The sequence below is a fragment of the Chironomus tepperi genome, unplaced genomic scaffold, assembly GCF_022539635.2.
Source record: "Chironomus tepperi strain 1889 unplaced genomic scaffold, CSIRO-AGI_Ctep_v1 contig_85, whole genome shotgun sequence".
NCBI lineage: Eukaryota > Metazoa > Arthropoda > Insecta > Diptera > Chironomidae > Chironomus > Chironomus tepperi.
Genome location: NW_027226207.1, coordinates 582,244 through 604,036, shown reverse-complemented (window position 1 = coordinate 604,036; position 21,793 = coordinate 582,244). Strand labels below are relative to the sequence as shown.

The window sequence follows — 21,793 nt, the reverse complement described above, 5'->3', positions numbered from 1 at the left end:
CATTGGCTGCCTTAAGATGCTATAGAGGAACCAATCAGAGATCAGATTGAAAGCTTGAAGAGTAATTCTTTAACTGTAAGTTTTAGTTTAAAAAGTCAACGCCATCTAGATGTCAAAATATATTTGAAATTTCTAGTAAGGCATGGGACTGGCTAATTGTGAATGATTATAAGCATTGGCAGAACTGAAAGTGAAAGCATGAATAGATAATAAAATGTTAAATTTTATTGTTTTATAAACTTTATTTATCAAAATATATGAAATGGCATCTAAAGTTTTAATTTGACATTTTAAAAATTATCAAAAAATTGCATGAAAAATATTTGAATTAAATTAAAAATGAAGCATCTTCAAATCCAAAAGAAATAATAAGTTTCTGTCATAAAAAGGCACAGTTCCAATAGCAGATAATAACAATGACAGTAATTTTTATGAAAATTTTATTTATGCGATTTTAAGCACTCTAATTTTTTATAGGTATGTAATTTATGTAAATATACTTTATATAATTTTTTATTCATGTATACCTTAAAAAAATGTATCTTTTTACTCTTTCATAAAAATAATTTTCATTTTCATTTTTCTCATATTTTATGTTTTATGCTTTTTGGTAAAAAATGGCGACAAAATTGTTAAATTAAATTGTTTATTTTCATTAGTTAATGTATGTAGGTATATTTTTTGATTTTCTTTTTAATGTTTAAATATATATTTTAAAATGGTAATTAATCGAATCATCGATATAAATCACAACGCCATTTTTTTAACAGTATAATCAGATATTTTAGACATTAAAATATATATATAATAATAATAATAATAGTAAGCATTAAAATGAAATAATAATAATAATAATAATAATTTTTAATATTTGATGTCTTTAAGCAAAAAGGACAATGAAAATAAAAAGGAAGCATCAAGATAATAATTTTTATAAAATTATATGTATATTTTTTAAATATTAAATTTAGAAACTTGATCGACAAGAAATGAGAAGATAGGGTGGTAAAGGATACAATTTATAAAACATGGGCGGAAATACCTTATATCTATGCTAAGCAAAAATTAAAAAGACTTGTTTTTTTCTTTCATTTGCATAATTTGACTTGAAATTTTACATGCGTTTTTGTTTTTTAATTAAATTATAATAGTAAAAGAAAGTAAGAGGAGCAATGAATGCATACGCTTAGTTTTGTTGTTATACGTATCGATGTTTCAAAGACTGACAAGTTTGCTTGGCTCACTTCCGCTAGTGGGAGTATGAAGCATTTCTAATGGGTTGCGATTTTGCGTTGAACATGGAATAAGAGGATTTGATACTGGTGTTAAGCCAGTACCACCTTCCATGAGTGACTCGAAATTAAACATGCCTGTTGATGGTGTACAGACGTTAATGCCAGCAAGGTCTGTTACATTCTTTCGTTGTAATGCTTCAGATGGTTTCAAATTTGCAGGCACATTAAGTGAGGATGGACGATTTGGTTTATTTATCGGTGACTGTTTATTTGGAATAAATGTTGGTGTATTCAATTGAGGCATGTACGGTGTTGTTGGAGTTGTAATATCAAATTCTTGTCCTGAGAGCCTAAAAGACAAAACAATCATTTATTAGTAACCTTAATAATTCATTCAATAAAAATAGAACTTACATCTCGCATCGTTTTTTAGTCGGTGGCTCATCGTCATAGAGATCGAGAGGTTCAGCTTTAATTTTGAGAGATAATTTACTATTGGCATTCATTGTATTATTGTTATTATTATTGCTAAGTGGATTTGCGAAACTCGCAGGACGTTGTGTGGACATCGTCGATGTCGATGTAAATGTCGTAAGAATATTATCGATTCTTCCATTAACATTTGGCTTTACGTCAGCTGGTGACTCTCTATCGCCTATAATACAACCAGTAGATCGCTTATGTTCTTCTATTAATTCGCATAACTCATCACGCATTTTGCTCATTTGTTGAATTTCTGCTGTTAATTGTCGCTTTTTGTCTTCCATATCATCAACCTGCTTTTGCAGTTCATGCGTATGATCTTCTCGCCGACGACGGCATCTTGCCGCAGCTTGTTTGTTTCTCTCACGGCGTACTCTTCTCTTTTCCTCTTCCTCTGGTGAAATATTTGATGGCTTATTTGGTTTCCTTCCTCCAACATTTCGTCTCGGTTTTTCATTACTTTGTGTTGATGCTGAACTAGATGCATAATTTGTTCTTGGACGACCTTTTCCAGATCCTTTAATGTCATCCATTGGTGGCGGTGGTGTATGCCATGAACTATCTGACATTGAACTTGTTTCTAACGACTCAATGCTATTATTTGCTTCTTCAGTTAAAAATGAGGGAATCATTGCTTGTGATTGCTGATACGCAGGCACTACATATTGATCTTGACTTGTAATAGGTGCTGGAAGTGGTGGAACAAAACCGGCTTGATAAGGAGCGGATTGTGATAAATCATTTGTGAGATCTTGAAATGTCTAAAAGGAAGAGAAGATTTAAGGGATTAGTATTGCTTCACATTGAAGAACTTAAAATTTAATTATTACCTGTTCAATATTTCTTAAAGTTGTTGGTGTTAATGTGGATGTTGTTCTTGTCGGTGCTCCACTTATCACACTAAGTCCACCATTGTATCCCGTATCACTTGTTACGAACTAGAAGTAAATAAAATATAACAATATTATTAGTTATGAAATATGATGACCATAAAGATTATATTATAAATATAAGTCAAGTGTTTATCTTAACCTGATGCATAAAAAGTTCACTAGCTAAAAAGTTTGCAATTTCACAAGCATCCATGACAGTTTTGGTGATTTGTGTATTTCGTTTATTTCAGTTGAGAGGAGACTTTAATAATTAAATTAAGATTAGGATATGCTTAAAATTTCCCTTTTAATTTCTAAGAAAAGTTCAAATTTTAGTATTTAGTCTTCTCATATTCGAGAGTATAAGCAATTCTTAGAATTTTGCGACATTGCTAATTCTTGCGCGGTATAATCACCCACGCTTTTTTTCTTTTTAAATAAGCTCGGTATATAAATAAGAGTAAAATAAGAAATAGAGAATAAAAAGAAGAGAACATTTTTGTCTGACATAGTAAATGCAAAGAGAAGTAATTGAATTTGTTTGAAATTTCGCAATGTTTATTGTTATTACCAAATTTTTAGACAACAAGAAAGGAAGTATTGTAACTGTAACCTTGTAAATGAAGCAATTTAGAATTCTTTATCAGAGAAATAAACAAGATCTGACTTGTATTAATATCGGAAACAGATTTTCTTTATCTCTTGTAAGAAAAGGGGTGTTCAAGAATGTACAATTTGTTGTACATGTAGTTTAATTAAAACTACTTCCTCACAAATTTATCAATGAATAAGATGTTTATTCTTTGGAGTTCAAAATGAAACTAAACTTTTGGATAGAAAGGGGTTTTCAACTATGTACAATAAATATTATTCAAATCTCAAATGCACGTTGTAACTTATGTTTGAGATTTTAACTGAAAAATTGTCAAAATGACGAAAAACTTAAAATTACGTCATTTTCTTTAACTTTTTGCAAGCCTAAATTAATAAATTGTTTTTAAAATTTGAACTTTTCCTTTCTCATTTAGCTAGAAAAATATTTACGTGTGGAAAATATAAATTTTCACTAAAGCGTATTTTTAATTCTTTGTTGTATACGAAAAATTCTTTATGCTCCACTCGCAACGTTCGTTCGTTCGATTTCAATATAACAATTCTCGTATGTTATTAGTTAAGTTTTCTCATGGGGCGCGATATCGATATGAAATTTTTTTTTCTCTAATTTATTTTGGTTTCAAAAAGAAAAGAATGAAAAAATAAAATGATAATTAACAAATTTTTTGCACTATCCCGTTCTAGTCCATTCGGCTTTCGGGGTCGACTGAGAGAAATTTATTTTAAAGTTTTTTTTTTCTTGTGTTTCATTAACTTTTTTAAACACATGTGTACGAAAAGAAAAAAAAAAGTGTTCGTCGACACGTTATTTGTCGTTGAAAAATAATATATAAAGCTACAACGAGAGCTTCAAAAAAATTTGCTATATTTTCATGGCTCTTTCTTCATTGTGTGCGAAAAATATAAGTGAGTGAATATTTTAATTATAGACGAAATCGACGACGATCATTGTGGGAGAAGAATTTCAATTTTTGAATGAAGAAATTTCAAAGAAATGGAAATAATTGCAAGAATTTTCTTATTTGTATATAAAATGATAATTAAGGATATTAAATAAATATTTTTTTGAATACCTAATAAAAGTTTTGTGTATTGGTTCACAATGGTTGCTTGTGTGAAAATATTATAAGTGATAAGGAATTTTTCTTCTTTAAAATACATTCAAAAAAGTAAAGGAGAGAAATTAAAGCTAGCAGTTTTTTTCTTCTAACAAGTGATAAGATAGAGGTGTTATGTGTCATACATGATAGGAAAGACTTAATGATGACTCATAAAATTAAAAAATGTGTTTTACAGGAAATGAACGATCGAACCTACAATTTTCAATATTTTCAGCCTATTTGTATATTAAAAGTATATTTAGGGGGTATGGTGGGGGTCTGTCTATGACTTCATAACAGCTTAGACAAATCTATACTTGTCCTACCCGCTGAGCTTGATCGCTCAAATATACGCCAAGCAAAGACCTTGGCCTACCCGCGAGACTTTATTATGGTACAGTGTGAATATATCCGCATTGGGTTTCTACCCAATATACAAGTTTGTATGGAATTTTTGTAACAAGTAGGGGAGGGTGGGGTTTTTTGGCAGCTCCTGATTAGAATAATTTTCAGCAATAAGCTGATATGATACTTTTAAATTACTTTATTTAGATAAGATCCAATTGTCCTAACGAATTACGAATTATGTATGAATAATATTATCAAAACTTTATTGTTAGTAATCCTTAATCTTGATTAGAGAGATAAGTTTAATTTTTTTGAATTATAATACTTTTAATTCAAAACCACAAAACAAAAAATATATTACAGATTAATCTATTGAGGACATAGCACATATCAGAAATTTATATGAAAATATTGATTCGTTTTGCGATTTTAAGCTTGTCTTACAGTTTTTTACTTCTTTCACCACAATATCAATGCGAATACTTAAGAGAAGAAACACTTTGGGCAACATGCCAAGAGAAAAATTAAGAGATCTCATCTGATCATTTAATTTATTATTGGAAATTTAGATGATTCAAATGTAGATTTACAAAGAAAAAGTGTTGACGGAAACTTTTTATTTTAATTTTTTTGAAATTGTTCATCACCCTTAAATATATCTTAAAGGATGTCACACAAAATGATATCGTTGTCTTGATTTGGGAATTCCCGTACACATTCATTGCATCAAAAATAAGCAAATAATATCGTACGCGAATTCGGTCAAGGTAATAGATTTTTGTCTTATGAATCGAAATGTTCCGATCAACAACCTTTGGTGGTATACAATTTTTCAAATCGAGCCTTGTGTCGCTACAGTAGTCAACAATGGATCCTTTTTAGATATAAACTCAGATATCATTCTAAGAAGGAAATTCCAACAATACTGTACACAAATGCTAAAAAAATATTAAAATTTTAGTTTTCTTATTTCTTAACTTCATTATTATTTTTACTTCAGTAACAATCCATTGTAACTTTTGCGAGCGACGCGCAATTCATGTTGACTAAAAGGTGTGTCTGCCTTTTTTAATACCTTCTTTTTCACACATGTAAAGTTTGCTTTGTACTGACTAAGACTGTTCCTTTGCCCGACAACTTGATTTGACAGACATATTTAAGCAATAAATATACAGTTAAGGCAGTGAATAATATTTAAAAACTTATGTGTGGCCATGTGCGCATATAGAATCAAAATACGAAAATCCTATTAGATTCTATGCAACTTTTCATGAAGGAAGAACAATTGTTCTCGAAGTTGTCATAACGTTCATTTATAATTCAAATAGTATTTAATTTTACATAGTTGTAAACCCCTTTCTAGTAAAATTAAGTCTGTTTCTGATCTCTGAAGAATAAACATCGTTGTTATTAATTAAAGCCTAAGTAAAGCAATTAAAGAAGTCGATTCCATAGAAAATCCGTGTCGACTTCGATCTCTGAAAAGATCCTTATAAGCACTTTGTAAAAGAAAATGTTTAAAACAAGTTGATTATAATTTCTTCAAGACCAAAGAAGATTGGTCAATCCGAATTTCTCGAAAGTCTTTTTGTGAAGACAGCAAACACAACGGAAAGACATTTTATTGTAATATTTATGTAAATATTTATCAGAGTTGCATCCAGGCATTAATTGTCAAAAAAATTTATTTCTCTTCCATATTTAACAAAGCGCAAAAAAATGTTTTTAATAATTCTTTTGTCTGTATCATTGACTGTCTTTCAGGCATTGACGCCTACATTCAATTAAGGACTTTCAGCTTTATGGTAACTGACCTCTTTATTATTGCTGTTTCTTTTTTTTCTTATTTTTCAAAGCTTTGTATGATCCATTCGTACTGTGAAAGAGATATATTGTTAATTTTACACCCCAATAAGCCATAAAAACCACAAAGTTCAACAGATTCTTTTTTTGTCAAGTATATGATAGTTCACATATACTCGTATGCATTTTAATACATTGCATCTTTTACGAATGATCATTATTTCTCTTTTTTCTACTTTTTAATGTCCTCCAATGTGATTAAAGTATCAATTCATCTCTTAAACCTGGCCGCGACATTAAAGTAATCTGCAATATTGTCCAAGTGCTTCAGCGATAAATGCAATCTGTTTTTAACAACTGCAAGCTAATTAAATTAAACAATTAAGTAAGGAAGTATGATCGTCATAAAAAAGCTGCAGCAATATAGCAGCAATACTAGAGACGATAATCAAAGCAAATATACATGAACAAAGCCCAATGAAGATTAGTCTGAACCAAATAAAACTGTCCAGCTAAACGCAATTAAAAACTTGACATGTGTTCGTTTAGAGCATTTGCTTTATGTGATTCAAAGACTAAACAATAGTTTAACTTTTAAAGCAACCAAATTAGCAATTATAAACAGTATATAGAATGATTGAACTTTACTAATTTCAGTAACTATACTTTTTCCTTATTATTATTATTTTCAGTTATAATAATTTTATATTTTAACTGTAAATGAGAACTTTTTTTTTTTATTAAATGTGCACATTTTCGCTTTTGAAAAAGAAAATGTGACAGACGAGATGTAGAAATCTGAGAATACAGGGACACATATATTTTTTGATTGGCAAAATGGAATGACACGCGTTAATGTAAGTAATTCAATTGGTTATTAGGCTAATACGTGGCATTCAGTTTTTACTGATTTTTTATTGCCGTAAAGTACTGTCGTTGAGCATAGTGCGGATCCTTGTCATTTAGGACAACACCCTATGTAATTTATAGATCTGTGGCTGTACCAATTGACCTTAGAGGGCTTGCTTTTATAATGACAGAATCTCCTCAACCACCACCTTACCCAACCCCCAAATAGCGTTACATAATAAGTAAACAGCCCCTATATGGCTTGACATCCCAGATTCTACTCTACGCAGTTGCTACAAAAGTTGACTCTACTTTTCCTTGTTTTTGACCTTAACGTATATTTTTTAAAAAGTACAAATTAATAATTTATAAAATTTCTAAGTTTGTTGACATTTCTTCTCGCAGCTTATATTGAAAATATAATTTTTTTATAGTGCTACTCGCATGTGGATAAAATTCAATTAAAACCATACACGACAAATTACTTTCTGTGAGTTTCTTTGTTTGCAAATGTTTGCAACCTTTTTTATATATTTTATTTCAGATGTTCCTGATACATTTCATTCGAGTTGTCATGCAACAAAGCTTTGTCTCTCGGTTTAAAATGATGAACTTCCGCTCTGATGTGCAAATGAATTTAAATTAAATTTACAATTTTAATTTCTTCTTCGCCATCGTCATCCTTTTCTTGTAATTACCTTCTTTTTACCATTTATATAAATTCATAAGTATCATACTTAGTTGACATGTGATTTTTTCTTTAATATTGAATACAATACAATCTTCTTTCCTTAATATTCCTTAACATTCAGATTTAATTTCTCTATTTTGCAATCATATGCATTAAATTATAATTTGCATTATATTATAATAAAGAGGACAAGCTCATCAGCGTTGCATGAAGGAATGTAATTATTAAATTTATTGTGCCTTCTCTGATTGACCACCATGAAAAAATTAAAATAACTAAAAACTATAAAGTGAAATTAAAGTGTCGATCATTATCCTTTGTTAATAAAAAAAACTCACTGAAGGTAGAAAATGCAGTTACCCAAATTATCATATTTGTTAAGTTAAAGCTAATTTCTTGTTGCCTCACAAACAACTTTTATCTCGTTTCTATATTTGCTTAATTTCTCAATTCTTATAGTGAGACAATGAAAATATACAACGATCATTTAGGAGAATTGAAAGCAATATTATATAGCGAAAAGAAACAAACAGCAAAAAGGCTTTATACTTGAAACACACGTGCGTCTTGCAACAAATTACATGAACTAAAGAAAAAAGGTCTTGAGACATTCAAAGAAATAATAATTTATTGCTTTATATATTTTTATCCAGTTATTTTTTTATTTCTAACTAGTATATCTCAAATGATCAGCTGGTCGAAATTATTTTTGCATTTTCTATGTAAACTATTGGCTATGCGAAGTTTTTTTTGAGCATTTTTTCATTACTATTGTTGTAACGTTCATTTGAGATTTGAATAATATTTATTGTACATAGTTGAAACCCCTTTTTTATGCAAAATTTCATTATTTTCTTGAATTTCGAAGAATAAACATCTCATTTATTGATAAATTAGCGAAGAAATAAGTTTAATTAAAGTACATCCATCACAATTACAATATCTATAAAGACTAACATGTAAATAATTGTCCAATTTTGAAATCTTATTGGAAGTTCTTTGTAAAAATGAATTTTAGATTTGGTTCATAATAGTTTCAACTTAGTAAGCATAGTAATGTATATAGAAGAAAGATTGTATGAATAAGAGTGAAAGGAACCAGTTGTAACATGCAGTTGCAGTTGCTATTGTAGTTCGAGACGCTAGTCAATATGAAAAAATCAACACTTGCACTTAATTTTGTAAATTTTTATCATGTTCTGATCGACCCCATAAGAAAAAAAAATTGTTATTTCTTTTAGGTATTTTGCAACTTTTGTGTAAATTTATTTTAGATATTTGACACGTATGAGAATTACTAAATCGTTACAATATTTCAATTGTACATCAAAAATTATTATTGTTAATGTTATTATATTTTTGGGGAATTCAATTACAATTACTTATCATGGCACATTCCAAAATGTGAAATAAATTTTTATTGCCTTTTAAATCGCATCATTATTTTGTTCAATTCAGCCATGCAAAAAACAAGAATTGTTGACACAAATATTTTCGTGATGCATAAATTCATCAACGAAAACCATCTGGGATTTCACACCCGAAAAAGAATATTTCTATTGAGGTTCATGAAAGTAATTATAATTTTTACATTTATGCATGACGAAGAATATATTGAAATTATAAAAGAATCCTCAATTATGTTGTAAATTCAAACGATCGTGCGCCAAAAACCAAGAAACTAAAACGCATTTAAGTGAGTTCCGTCTCATGACGTCATTATCAGTTTCTTAAGAAGTCGAATGTAGCACAACACTCTTTTAAATTTAAAATCAGAGAAGGAGATTGGTAAGTTGTGATACATCTATTTTTTAAACCAAAATTATGCAATGTTTTACGTTTTCTCCTTCATGGAAATATTGGAATTCCATAACCGAGATCAGTTCAGGGATTTATTTTACATTGATTTTAAAAGAATTTAAACTTTTGGGGGGTTTTCTTCATCCTTAAAGGATATCTTTAAATCTTTTAAACTTGACACAAATAAAAAGCTTTAGATTTTGTTATAAAAGTTTAAGTTTTAGTGACAAAAATGTCATTGTTGGGACGGAAACACAAGTTTGCTTTGGCGACAGGAGCTTCAAAAGCTACTTGGCACAGAACAGTAATGAAAAAATGTCTGCTAAATGTGCGAACAGATTTTAAACCCCTCTAAATGATCAAAATCTTGATCCATAATATTCATATTATAGTAGTCCCTTCAGTACAACTGTTTATTCCAGCTCAAGCATTAAATTAGATATGAATGTATTAGCTTATTATCGAAGATTAAATGATTTATCCTAATAAATGTTATCAAGATACCCGAAAGACAAATGAAGCCTCTGTCATGGATACATGTATTAATACATTTTAGGCTTGTGGCAGAGCCTTCATTATCTATGTCGCTCGGTGTATGAGCCAACAAAATAACCAGCTAATGATAGATAAAGGCTGAAAAGATTCATATCATTGTTTTCATGCTTAAAAAAGTTTTGAATCATTTTTTTTATCGACCACATAATTTAATTTTTGAGAAAAGGATTCTGCGGTTTGCAGTATCGCAAGAATTATTGTACAAAACTAATATGACATATGAAATCTTTTATAAATGATAACGAGCATGAGCTAAGAAAAACCGCAGTAGGATGACATGTGCGGAGTAATCTAACTAAAATTGATAAATGTATGTTCATAATTCCTTTGAAATTCCAGAACAGACAAGAAGCATGCTCATCTAGGAGAGTAGTATACTCATTGTCTGTCAGGAATTAAATGCTGAACTTTACATTATTTGTCAATAGAAAAACTTAATTTCATTAATATTCAAAATACTATTCTGTATAAAATTCTAAGACCTTCTCCTGACCTCAATGTTGATTATTGCCGAAAATAATTTTAATACAAAAGCAAAACATTTTATTATTTAAACTCACCGTTTTGTACATAAAATTATTATTGTTGTTATTATTACTATAATATGTAACCGGTGTGATAGTTGGTGCATTATAATCCAATGAGTAGGAATACATGAAGGGATCATTTATTAGCGAATTATCCAATGTCATTTTTATTCTTTAATTAACTCTATATTTGTATAGGTTCACTTTTTTTATTCACTATGTCTTTTTCCTAATTATTTATTATTTTTTTCTTAGGTACTTCTTGTAAATATTTTCAATAATTTATTTATCTTAAACTTCTTCTTTTCTCGAAAAACATTTAACAAAAAACTTATATATTATATATATTTAACTTTACTTTTTTTGGGACGATCTTTACTGTTTCACAGTTGAAAAATAACAAAACAGAAATCCAGTGTGAATCATTGCTTTATACTATATACTACAAACATTAATAAAAAATAATATGAGAGAGAATAAGAGAATTTTCGAGAGGTTTTTTGTGAGAGATTTTGTGACGTCACAAACTGCTCACATATACTTTATACTTTGTTTTTTTGCAGACTTGCTTGATTTCTATTGGATAAAAACGATGTCGTCATTCTTATGATACGATTATGTATGCTACTCTGTTATACTGTGTATTCAGCATAATCATATTGTTTTAATAAGCACGTGATATTCTCAATTTATTTGTTGTTTTCAATGATTTTAGATGATTTACATAGAATTATAGTAAATTATAATCTGTATCTTCATTTGAATGATATCTTGTTATCAGTAAGTGTATTTTAAGTGTGAATGGCTATTTTCATTATAGCACAGTTCATTCTTAGAAGAGACAATTGAGGTAGATTTGTTATCAGTTCTATCGTAAATGACATAAATGCGAAAATACTTCTATTAATAAAAATCATGTCTGTCTGATATCACATAGGTAATTTTTCCAATTTTATTAACCTTGTACTTATTAGGATTGTAACATATCGTCAATATTTTTAGCGCATTCGTCATTGTTTTCCAAGAAATAATCTCTGATTTCCAGTAACTTATTTGTTCACCTACTAAAACATACACGAAATTGATCAATCAAATATATATTCACATGTTAGAATCTATCCCAACAATATCAAGTTATTGAATGTATTGAAACTCTCTCTGAGAGAGAGAGAGAAATAAGAGAAGAGAGGAAAAAAGAGAATGACGTCATTTTTCCATAGGCGTAAAAATAACTACCATTAACCATGAAAATATATGAAGATTGCTGTAGGATGACGTCATCTTTATTATTGTTTCTTAGTATCTTTTCTTTGTATCGTCTGAATGAACTTTGCACTTGCAAAAGTTATCTTGTAGGAACATGTCTTTTGGGGATTTAATCTGTAAAATCTTAAATTTTAAATGCCTCCTTTGTTCGATTTGGATGCAAAAAAAATGAGCAAATTAAATTTTCTTCTGAATAGAATTTTGCAACCAAAAAGTTATTGATTTTTTCCGCATTTTTCATACACAAATCGGCGACAAAAATTCTACCCTTCTTATTATATTTAGTTTTATGTGAGAGTCATTTCCAGTTTTCTTTATGTCTCGTGTCTTGCTCTCGTCAGAGTAATGAAATTATAATGCACACACAGCACACAAGTTAAGCAAAAATCCTTTTCCATTTGGAGATTTTTAAAAAAAGTTTGACAAATTTAACAAAGCATCAAATTCATTAATACCTTTAATATTTTCATCAAAGTGTTACAAATCATTCAACCATGCCCTAAGAGTCAAGATTAGAGGACGCTTCTTTCAACTTACATTATGAATGTATACATTTTATTTTGTGCTAAACACAACTTTGTACTTACTGCAAAATGTGTTAATTATTGTTTTCTGAATGAGGGGGACGCATGGTAATATGAGCGATCATGATAAGATATCAAATTTGAAATTCTTGGTTTTGAGAGCCTCCCTCCCACTTCAAAACTCAGACTCCCTTTCATTTTTCTTCAAGTAACAAGAGATTTCCCAAATTTCACAATGTAGGATCTAGAGGATTGCTACTTCGTAGACATGAGGATGTCTTGACCCAGGGGTGTCATTAGGTAGCCGGGGTTACCAGTTATGGATTGCATAAATTTAGAGTAAATTTTGGGAAAACCCAAACAAATTGAAGTATTTTTTGCAAAATAGGGGAGGTGTGTGAGGTCAAAGCCCTTAGTACGCTCCTGTTCAGACCACATGGTGTTGTTCGGAATCCCATTAAGTTTTAATATATTCAGCAATACTCATGAGTAAAAGTTCTTCATATGTGCGAATGGTAAAAATTTAATTTCTGTTTATTTAAATGAACAAGCATGTGCCACCCCCTTACTTGCTTTTATATTAATACACAAAAAAAAAAAAAAGAATTAAGTGAGCTTCATATAAACACATTAGAGATGTAACTGTATATTAACAACAATTTCTACTTATAAATATGACATAGGATTTCAATTTACCACTACATGTGTATTCATTGATAAATGTACACATTTAGTTTATTTCGAGTGATAAGCCAATATTATTGTTCATTTAAAGTCAAGTCTCTTTGTTTCTTTTTATTTTTAAAACATAAAGCCTTAATACAAAATAATAAATGTATCGTATCCGCAAAAGCTTGTATATGTTCAAACATTGAAATAAATTTAATTTGTTTAACTTACCGCTAGCGTGACCTTTGATGCTAGTGGCACCTTGTCTTTTTCAGTTCCATTCTCAATATTATTTTGTGCATTTGTTAAATTTCCAGCTGATGTTGATGTGATGGGCTCATTTTCTGAGTCGGACGAATCATCCTCTACCTTAATTCGTCTTGGAATTCGTAATTTCATAATTATTGCAATATATTGTTGCTGCTACTTTTAATCCAAAAAAAATCTATATTGCTTTTCACTAATTAAGCTTTCGCCAACACCCAAGAAATTTTCGCTTAATCAAGCTTTTCAATTTACTATAGTCCACCAATAAATTGCACTGCTTATTATCACAAATAAAATAAATTAAATTTACAAGAAAATACACTAATTTTAATATTTTTTCTTAATATTTTTTTGTGACTTCAAATTTGGAATCTTTTTATAATACTTTTTGCGTTCAAATGGAGAATTTCTTGGAAAATGAAATGAGTCAGTTACTAACACATGCTTAAGATTTGCTCGCAAACATTCCAATTTTATATTTATTTTTTTATTTTTTGTTCAATCAGAAAGAAACGCAAGCACAGGGTGATGATGATGTCTTTTCATATTTTCTCAGTTGTGTATTTATTTGTTATTTGTTTATATCTCTTCCTTTATTAAATGAATTTTAACTTATTTAGTACGGATTGTTACTTGCTATGTAATTTTCTAGGTCCTTGAATTATGTAAAATTTGCTTTGCGATTTGAAAAAAAACACCTGAAGATACTGACGTTCAATACACAAATATTTCCCCAAACGTTTTACATGCAATTCGATGGAAGCGAAACGACTTTCATATTCTCACAAAATCCTCTCTCATTTTTTTGCTGCTCTGCTCAATTCTCTCGAAAATTCGATGATGACGCAATGGACTATACCAAGAACAGTTTCATATTAAAATATATTGAGTATATTCGTATTTGTTACCATGATCTTTTAAATAATTTACCGACATTCCTTAGCCAATACACTGATTATAACTCAATAATTAACACCAGTTTCTTTCGTATTCATAAAAGAGCACATTGCCTTCAAATTTCTTTCTCCTTCATGCAATTCACTATGTGCGTATATTCTTTTACAAGAGTATGTTTTTTGGGATTTTCCCGCCACATCAGACGATTTCTTGGAAATTGAATAAACTCTTTATAGACATAACCATTACGAAAGCATTGAAAATCTTGAAATAACATTCAATTCGTTGAGTATGAATACGTATGTTCAAATTAAATGTAGAGCAAAGCATTTTTTTGATAATAAATTAGTTTAATTATTTAACAAGTGCCGTTTGCGGAAGTAAGGCAAAGGAAGGGTAGGATGGAGAGGGATCTGAGTTTTGTTTGATAAATCATGATTTGAGGTCTTTAAGTTTGACCTTGTAGAATGTAAAATATCAATTGCGCGAAAAAGGAACATCCAAAAGTAGATTTTTGTTTTAACGTTCATTTGAGATTTGAATAATATTAATTGTACATAGTTGAAGACCCTTTTCCTCACAAAAGTTCAATTTGATTTTGAACTCCGAAGGATAAACATCTTATTAATTCATAAATTCGCAAGGAATTAGTTTTAATTTAATTACTTTTACCACAATTACAAAACGAAATTGTTGATAAAGACAGCATTGCATTTGATATTGGATAAAGAGGTAAAACCAGCTTCAAGCGTCATCTATACGACAAGCGTAGAAAGCATAACAAGAAATATGTGGGAGGAAAGAGGATGGTGCCACAAAAACCCCATTCATTGTGTTACTTAATAGGATAGCTAAGGAAATATATAAAATCAAAAAAATGCTCAAACATAAATACTGAAATACCTTTCTTAAGGATATAAAAATATTTTTACAATAAAATTCCAAACAAGAAGAACAAGAACACATTCTTAACTTATCTACAAAAATTGAGATAAGAAAAGAAGCCAAGAAACATGCATCCACATAAATATTGAAAGAAAAAGAGAAAACTTGGCAATTGAATGAGTCATCGGTACCTGTATAAAAAAGAAGATAAAAAGAAGAAGAATGTTTGTTTTATTTACTTTATATTTATTACGTCGACAATCAGCAGACGGACTTTTTTTTATTGAGAATACAAAAATAATTCAATTTAGTAAATTAAGTGCTAGTATGTATCTTCACTGAAATAGAATTGTTTTTTTTTCTGTTCTTTATTTTATTTTTGCTGAATATAATTCAAAATGAGCTTAAGACAATAATTGTCTACTACACACTACACGGAGAGAAAATTTCCGGAAATGGCTCACATTCTTACGCTACTCGTGTGTGATCGCGTGGTGATCTTCATTTTCCACAAACTGATGACTCATTCCTATCTTTTTTTCTTCTTTCTTATATTCCATTTATTTTTTCTTTAGCTACATGTGCAACTACATGTATTTAAAAATTGATTATGATATCATTATGGGGAATATTATATTCTTGTTTTATATGATCTTGATTCTTGGTTCGCTTTTAAAGATCAGTGACACGATGTTTTGATGACAAAAAAAAAGCCGTCGATTATTCCATTATGAATCGTCATTTGACAGTTGTTTGCCCAACGTGACTTATGCTTTTACAGCTGGAAATGCGTTAGAACCAGTCATCAACTGGACATTAAATTGCCATCGAGTGGTGAGCAACCTTTTATTTTTCATGGCACACTTTGTTGGTAAGCCAAGTCCGATACAAAGCACACCACTGGGTTAGCAGGTTACCTCCCAAATTATAAAGACTCAATTATTTTATCAGATTCAGATCTAAATTTTATTGATATAAAAAACTTTTAAATTAAAATATTAAATTAAGAAATTGAATTTAAAAATAGATTAGGCTTAAGAAATGGCAGAAAAATCAAGGAATTATATTTTCCTTCTACAAAACTTTCGAAAGATATTTAGTAATTGCTTAAGATATCCATTCTCATTTTTTCACATTATATTGTGTATAATATGATGGATAATTATTTTGAGATGTAAGGTAGTTGCTTCCGTAGGATGGAATGCTTGTTGAATCTCGCCATAGCGACAAATCTACTTGTGGAAGTTGTGGACAAGGCACCACTTGATTCCTAAAATAAATAAGATTATAATTAATAAATCTGTTTGTATTTGGAGATTTAAAGTATTTACTCTGGAGAAATTCTTAAAAATGCAGACGGCTGCATTTGCTCGATGTTGTTTCCATTATCACAAAATAGACGTGCCATACTTGCTTTGCGAATTTCAATCAACTGTTCGCGTGAAAAAGCAATATCAAGATCTCCACGTTCAAAGAAATACCGGTCACCGACACGCGTTCTATAAAACTGCTCCGTTAAAATGCACAAGAATGTTGGACCTGCCAAAGCGCCATTTACATGAGCTTCTAGTGATCCACCAACAGTTAAATCTACATCTTCATGGCTAACATACAAGGATCTTAAATTATCGACATCCTGAAATAAAGCAAGTTAGATACTGAAAACATTAAGGAATCAATTCTTACTCTTTGTGATATCAAGTCTAAGTAATCATCCCAACTGTTTGCCCTACGAATTCCACAAAATTCTCTATAATCATTATAGGATGCCAATCCATGGTCCCGATTTCTTTGGATATCAATTGCTCGCAAATCAGAACCAAATGGCATGCCACGACGGAAAAGAAAATGTTTGATTTCAACATCAAAATTAATATCTGTAGTTTCGTGTGGTTGAGTTGTCATGCCTCGACTAAGGAAGTCAAAATTATCTCCACCTTCCACAATAACTGGTCGGTTAAACCAGTCTGATAGACGTAGTGATCCAACACGTGTTCTCGATTCCGAAATTAAACTGAAATGATTTTTGCATAATTAATTTAAGGAACATCCATTAGGAACAATTAAAGACTTACTCTAAACGTCCTTCAATTTGGGAATGGAAGTATCGGAAAGCAGCAGTTGCATGTGAATTAAGCACAGATGGGTCAATATTTGGGTTATAATCATTTACAAAGCTGCCATGAGTTGTTTGGTAGATCAAGCGGTTCTTTAACATGTTTTCACGTCCCAAGAAAATCGGAAGCTGTTGATAAAATTAAAAGAAATAGTGATGGATTATCCCAAAATTTGATTTTGCTTACCCATTCATAATAGCTTATATGTTGATATTGTGCAATGTTAACTCTACGTGCTTGTTGAAATACTGTTTCATCATCCCATTGTGGATTAATTGTTTGAAGATTGTCAGCTATTCTATTATGCTCACGTAACAGTAAAATTTGCATTGTAGTTAGACCAGGATTCTGATTCATTCGAACATCACCACCAAGATAACACGTTTCTCTAGGTGTTTGTACATCACAAGCTGCAGTAGCATTTGTATCTTGTGGTGGCCATTCATTTCCAGCTCTATTTTCTACTAACATTCTACCTCCTGTAAATGCACGAATAGGACGATTCTGTTGCTCAGAATTTCCATATACAAGTGAAAGATCCAAATAAGCTGTGACAACTGAAAGCTGTTCAGCAGGTCGATTTTGTACAGTTCCAGGACAATTATTTTCCTGATCAGTTTGTGTGCGAACAAAATTCATACAATCTGTATTCGTTTGCGAATGTGCTGGATCATTTTTAGGAATTAAAATTGGGAAACATGATGGAGCTTGTCCATTTGTTATTAGTTTCCCATCTTCTGTACAACATTGTATTGCATGCTTTCTTGATTGTGTAGCTCCTGCCCCTAAACTCATATCATGTGTCATTATCTGTCCCCATTGCATATTGGCAATTGTAAATTCACGATCCGGTACATCAACTTCACCAAAAACAACTAAGGACACAAGACGTGCATTAGGTAATTGTTGGCCAGATACAGAAAGGGTTGGAGCTGAAATTCCATCTCCATAACGCGGAGTCAACAATCGTCCATACCGATTATTAGCTGCACCCCATAATGGATTTTTAAGATTATTGCAAGATCCGTCTAGTGTTCGATATAATGACTTTGCACATTGTGATGATATGGCTGGACACATTTGTGATGGAACTGGCAACACAGACTTTGCATTTGATTGATGGATTTGTGATGAATAATATGATCCATAAGGTCCATTTGATTTTGAATATTGTTTCTTTATAAATGGATTATAGTTTGGTGATGTTCCATGATATGATATGTAGGATGTTGTTGGCACATTTATACTCAATGCACAATTTATCATAAGAGTTATTAGTAACAGAAATAGAGTCATCTGCAATAATAATTAAAAAAAGTAAATGTCTTTAAATTCAAACCATTTTACACCAAATTAGCAAGTCTTTCCAATTATGTCACTCTAGAAAAAATGTCGGAAGTTATTTATCAAGTGTGAAATGTTGAGCATGAAATTTGCGTTTCCATACTTTCAAATATTCTTTCGGAAGTTGAAACGCGAAAATTATTGTGCAATGCTTGTGTCAAATCCATTTTGATAAGTCTTGGACCGCTTGTTAAATATCAATTAAACGTTAATCATTAATCTACAGCATAAATTACATAATAAATTTATGAAACTGCATACTTATTTAAACTAATTGAAATGTTTTTATTATTATGCTCTCATCTCCATACCTTTATGACTTTGATATGTTATTGTTTTAAATAGTGTTATAATTATATCATGCGTGAACCTTACACACGTGTTGTATGATAAAATAAGCTAATATTTCTCATAAATCTATTTTAGCATATAAAATTATGTAAACAAATTCACATATATGTAGGTAGTTAATTTTAAAATAAAAAATAGCGTATAATCAACACTATTTCATAATTTCATAGTAATTTTTGTTTGCATGAAATTAATACAATTTTTTTGATTTTTCAATATTTAACTTTTACATAACTCTAGAAAGTGTGTTTTTTAGCATTAACTTTCTAATATTAAGATGAAAAGCCAAGAAAATGCTAATTTTCCCAGTTAATTCTCTTATTTTAGGAAAAATAAAACCCTATAATATGTAATGTTTTGAAAAATTTTCTTAAATTAGTTAGGCTCGCTTAAAAAATGCTAGATTAAGACTAAGGATCAGAAACATTTACCCAAATATTTGGGGTATTTCGAGCTATTTGGGGTATTTGGGTACAAACCCAAATATAATTGGGTCTTCTTAAAGTCATCACTTTTTAGGAAATTTTTCATAAAATTTCTGATTTTCATTAAAATTTATAGTGTTAATTTTTTGCCAATTTGAATTTAATCTCATATTTTGGAATATAAAGCTTTAGCTAAATTTCTAAAATCAATCATTTTTAAGACATTTATGTTGAATATAAGTTATATTTTGGTTATATAATGTACCTTGGAAGAAAGTTTAGTAAAGTTGCATGAATTCAGTATAATCATTATCAAAATCCTACCAATTTTAGGAATGTTCATTAGTAATTTTTGGGTAAAAATTTGTCGAAAAATTGATCGTGAAAAATAAAAGACTTTAACTTTTTAGGCCAAAATTTTTTTTAAAATTTAAAAACCCAAATAATTGACATCTCTAACTGTATGCGCATGTATGCATGCATATGCGCATATTTGTCGAACCCTAAAAATAGCGTATAATCAACTCTATTTCATAATTTCATAGTAAATGAAAATTGAGTTAATAGCTAAATTACACATTTTTTCGTCTCGTTAGGCTCGCTTGCTAGATTAAGACTAAGGATCAGAAACATTTGTATACAATCTTGCATGGATAGTTTTTGTTTGATTCTCGCTTAATATGCTTCTATAATCCTTTTTTTTAATTTACAAAGGTGGACCCTTTATGGCTACGATCCTAAATTCCCAATTTTAGGAATGTTCAATAGTAATTTTTAAAAATTTGTCGAAAAATTGATCGAAAAACCGTTGAATTTTTTTAAAATTCTATCTTTCAGGGGTGTACACATTCCGAGGGGGTCTACTTTCAGTCGAGCCCCAACTTCCCCTCAACTTTGAAAATATTCTTCAATTTATTAGTTTTTTTCATGTAAAAATTCCAAAACTCTTAACATTTTTGCAATCCATGCAAAATTTCTATCCATCCATTTAAATCGATCAAATACGAGTCTCGAACAGGTAATTCTATTAAACAATTTTGAATATTCATCTATGAATGAAACCATAATGCTGACTTTTTGCAGTGAAATAATGCCGCAGTTTTCATAACTGGTAAGGACAAATATACTCATAACCACAGATTATGACCACAGGAATTCAATCCATTAACTTAATAAATAGCAAGCATATGTAGTAACTAATCCACTAATTAAACTTATTTTCATTTCAAACAGTTTATTAAATTGTAAATTTCATTTCTTTTTGTAACTTTTTCTTATTGGAACTTAAAATCTTTCAAAATTCACATTTCTTTGGCTTCATATATCCTTTTGTTTGAGATAAATCACTTCCATTAAGCTTCTTAAATTCACATTTCTTACTTTTAATATTTATTTTTTGTTGATTTTTCTTAATTCTCTTTCTTAATTTCACAAACTCATTCCTTTTTAACTTTAATCCTTTTTTGTCCAATTTATAATATTGTTTTATTTTATTTATTTTTTGAAACTGACGTGTTGATAAATAAACAAATGCTTATAAACTGTTCGTAAAATTTACCGCGCTCAAAGATTTATAGTTTTGAACATTTTCCATAAGAAAAGTAAAGCAGCTCCAAAGAAATCCCACTTTTTGCGAAAAGAGCTTTTACTCTTTAGTGTTGTTTTAAGCTTTTTATGCTCACCAATTAGTAGTGCTCTTTAAGTAAGAAAGTAATAAACAAAAAAATGTTAAAAAATAATTAATTTAAATAATAATTTAAAAGTTTTAACGAGTTAGGTACGCTCATTTATAGGTCTCTTCTATAGGTATCAAAAATGTAGCATTGAATATGTATTATTTTATACTAATTTAACTAGCTAAATCTAATCTATCTTTGATAATCAATTGAAAAACAAATTAAAATGGAATTTTTCAAATTTTCTGTTATAACGTTCATTTAAGATTTGAATAATATTTATTGTACTTTGTTGCAAATCCCTTTTCATATAAAATTTTCAGTCTGTTTTCAAACTCCGATGAATAAACATCTCATTTATTTATTAATCCATAAGGAAGTAATTTTAATTAAACTACAGTCACCATAATTACAAAAATATCAGCATATAATATCAGCATATGCGAGCATCTATATATCTTGAGTTATAAGAATATTTTTGCTAGAAATCTTAA

At 29.6% G+C, this 21,793-nt stretch overlaps 2 protein-coding genes and 1 long non-coding RNA gene across 4 annotated transcripts; 1 reads left to right on the top strand and 2 right to left on the bottom strand.

The window, feature by feature from the left end:
• Positions 1–1,075: 1,075 nt before the first annotated feature.
• LOC139086022 (transcription factor kayak-like) lies at positions 1,076–13,859 on the bottom strand. Of its 2 annotated transcripts, XM_070634294.1 has the most exons (5): positions 3,635–3,928; positions 2,751–2,852; positions 2,549–2,656; positions 1,650–2,479; positions 1,076–1,585 (listed from the first exon to the last, which is right to left on the bottom strand). In XM_070634294.1, the coding sequence occupies exons 2-5, from the start codon at positions 2,802–2,804 to the stop codon at positions 1,216–1,218; spliced, it is 1,362 nt and encodes a 453-aa protein (XP_070490395.1). In that variant the 5' UTR covers positions 2,805–2,852; positions 3,635–3,928; the 3' UTR covers positions 1,076–1,215. The 2 variants fall into 2 exon arrangements, with proteins under 2 accessions (XP_070490395.1, XP_070490394.1); XM_070634293.1 differs by lacking the exons at positions 2,751–2,852; positions 3,635–3,928 and adding an exon at positions 13,569–13,859.
• Positions 13,860–16,119: 2,260 nt separating this feature from the next.
• LOC139086316 (uncharacterized) lies at positions 16,120–20,612 on the top strand. The gene is made up of 3 exons (XR_011543997.1): positions 16,120–16,220; positions 20,338–20,390; positions 20,461–20,612. It is a non-coding gene; the product is annotated as an uncharacterized lncRNA (long non-coding RNA).
• On the bottom strand, positions 16,509–18,769 carry LOC139086013 (peroxidase-like). The gene is made up of 5 exons (XM_070634277.1): positions 17,690–18,769; positions 17,462–17,631; positions 17,073–17,400; positions 16,718–17,022; positions 16,509–16,656 (listed from the first exon to the last, which is right to left on the bottom strand). Exons 1-5 carry the CDS (start codon positions 18,767–18,769, stop codon positions 16,509–16,511), a joined length of 2,031 nt encoding a protein of 676 aa, XP_070490378.1.
• Positions 20,613–21,793: the final 1,181 nt, after the last annotated feature.

Excerpts from the sequence above, each read along its gene's own strand:
- LOC139086022 (XM_070634293.1), bottom strand. The coding sequence starts at position 13,736 with ATGAAATTACGAATTCCAAGACGAATTAAGGTAGAGGATGATTCGTCC. Across the intron at positions 2,657-13,568 it reads CATCAAAGGTCACGCTAGCG|TTCGTAACAAGTGATACGGG; the intron begins GTAAGTTAAACA and ends ATTTACTTCTAG. Across the intron at positions 2,480-2,548 it reads CTTTAAGAAATATTGAACAG|ACATTTCAAGATCTCACAAA; the intron begins GTAATAATTAAA and ends TCTTCCTTTTAG.
- LOC139086013 (XM_070634277.1), bottom strand. The coding sequence starts at position 18,769 with ATGATAAATTGTGCATTGAGTATAAATGTGCCAACAACATCCTACATA. Across the intron at positions 17,023-17,072 it reads TAGACTTGATATCACAAAGA|GATGTCGATAATTTAAGATC; the intron begins GTAAGAATTGAT and ends GCTTTATTTCAG. Across the intron at positions 16,657-16,717 it reads TTTTTAAGAATTTCTCCAGA|GAATCAAGTGGTGCCTTGTC; the intron begins GTAAATACTTTA and ends TATTTATTTTAG.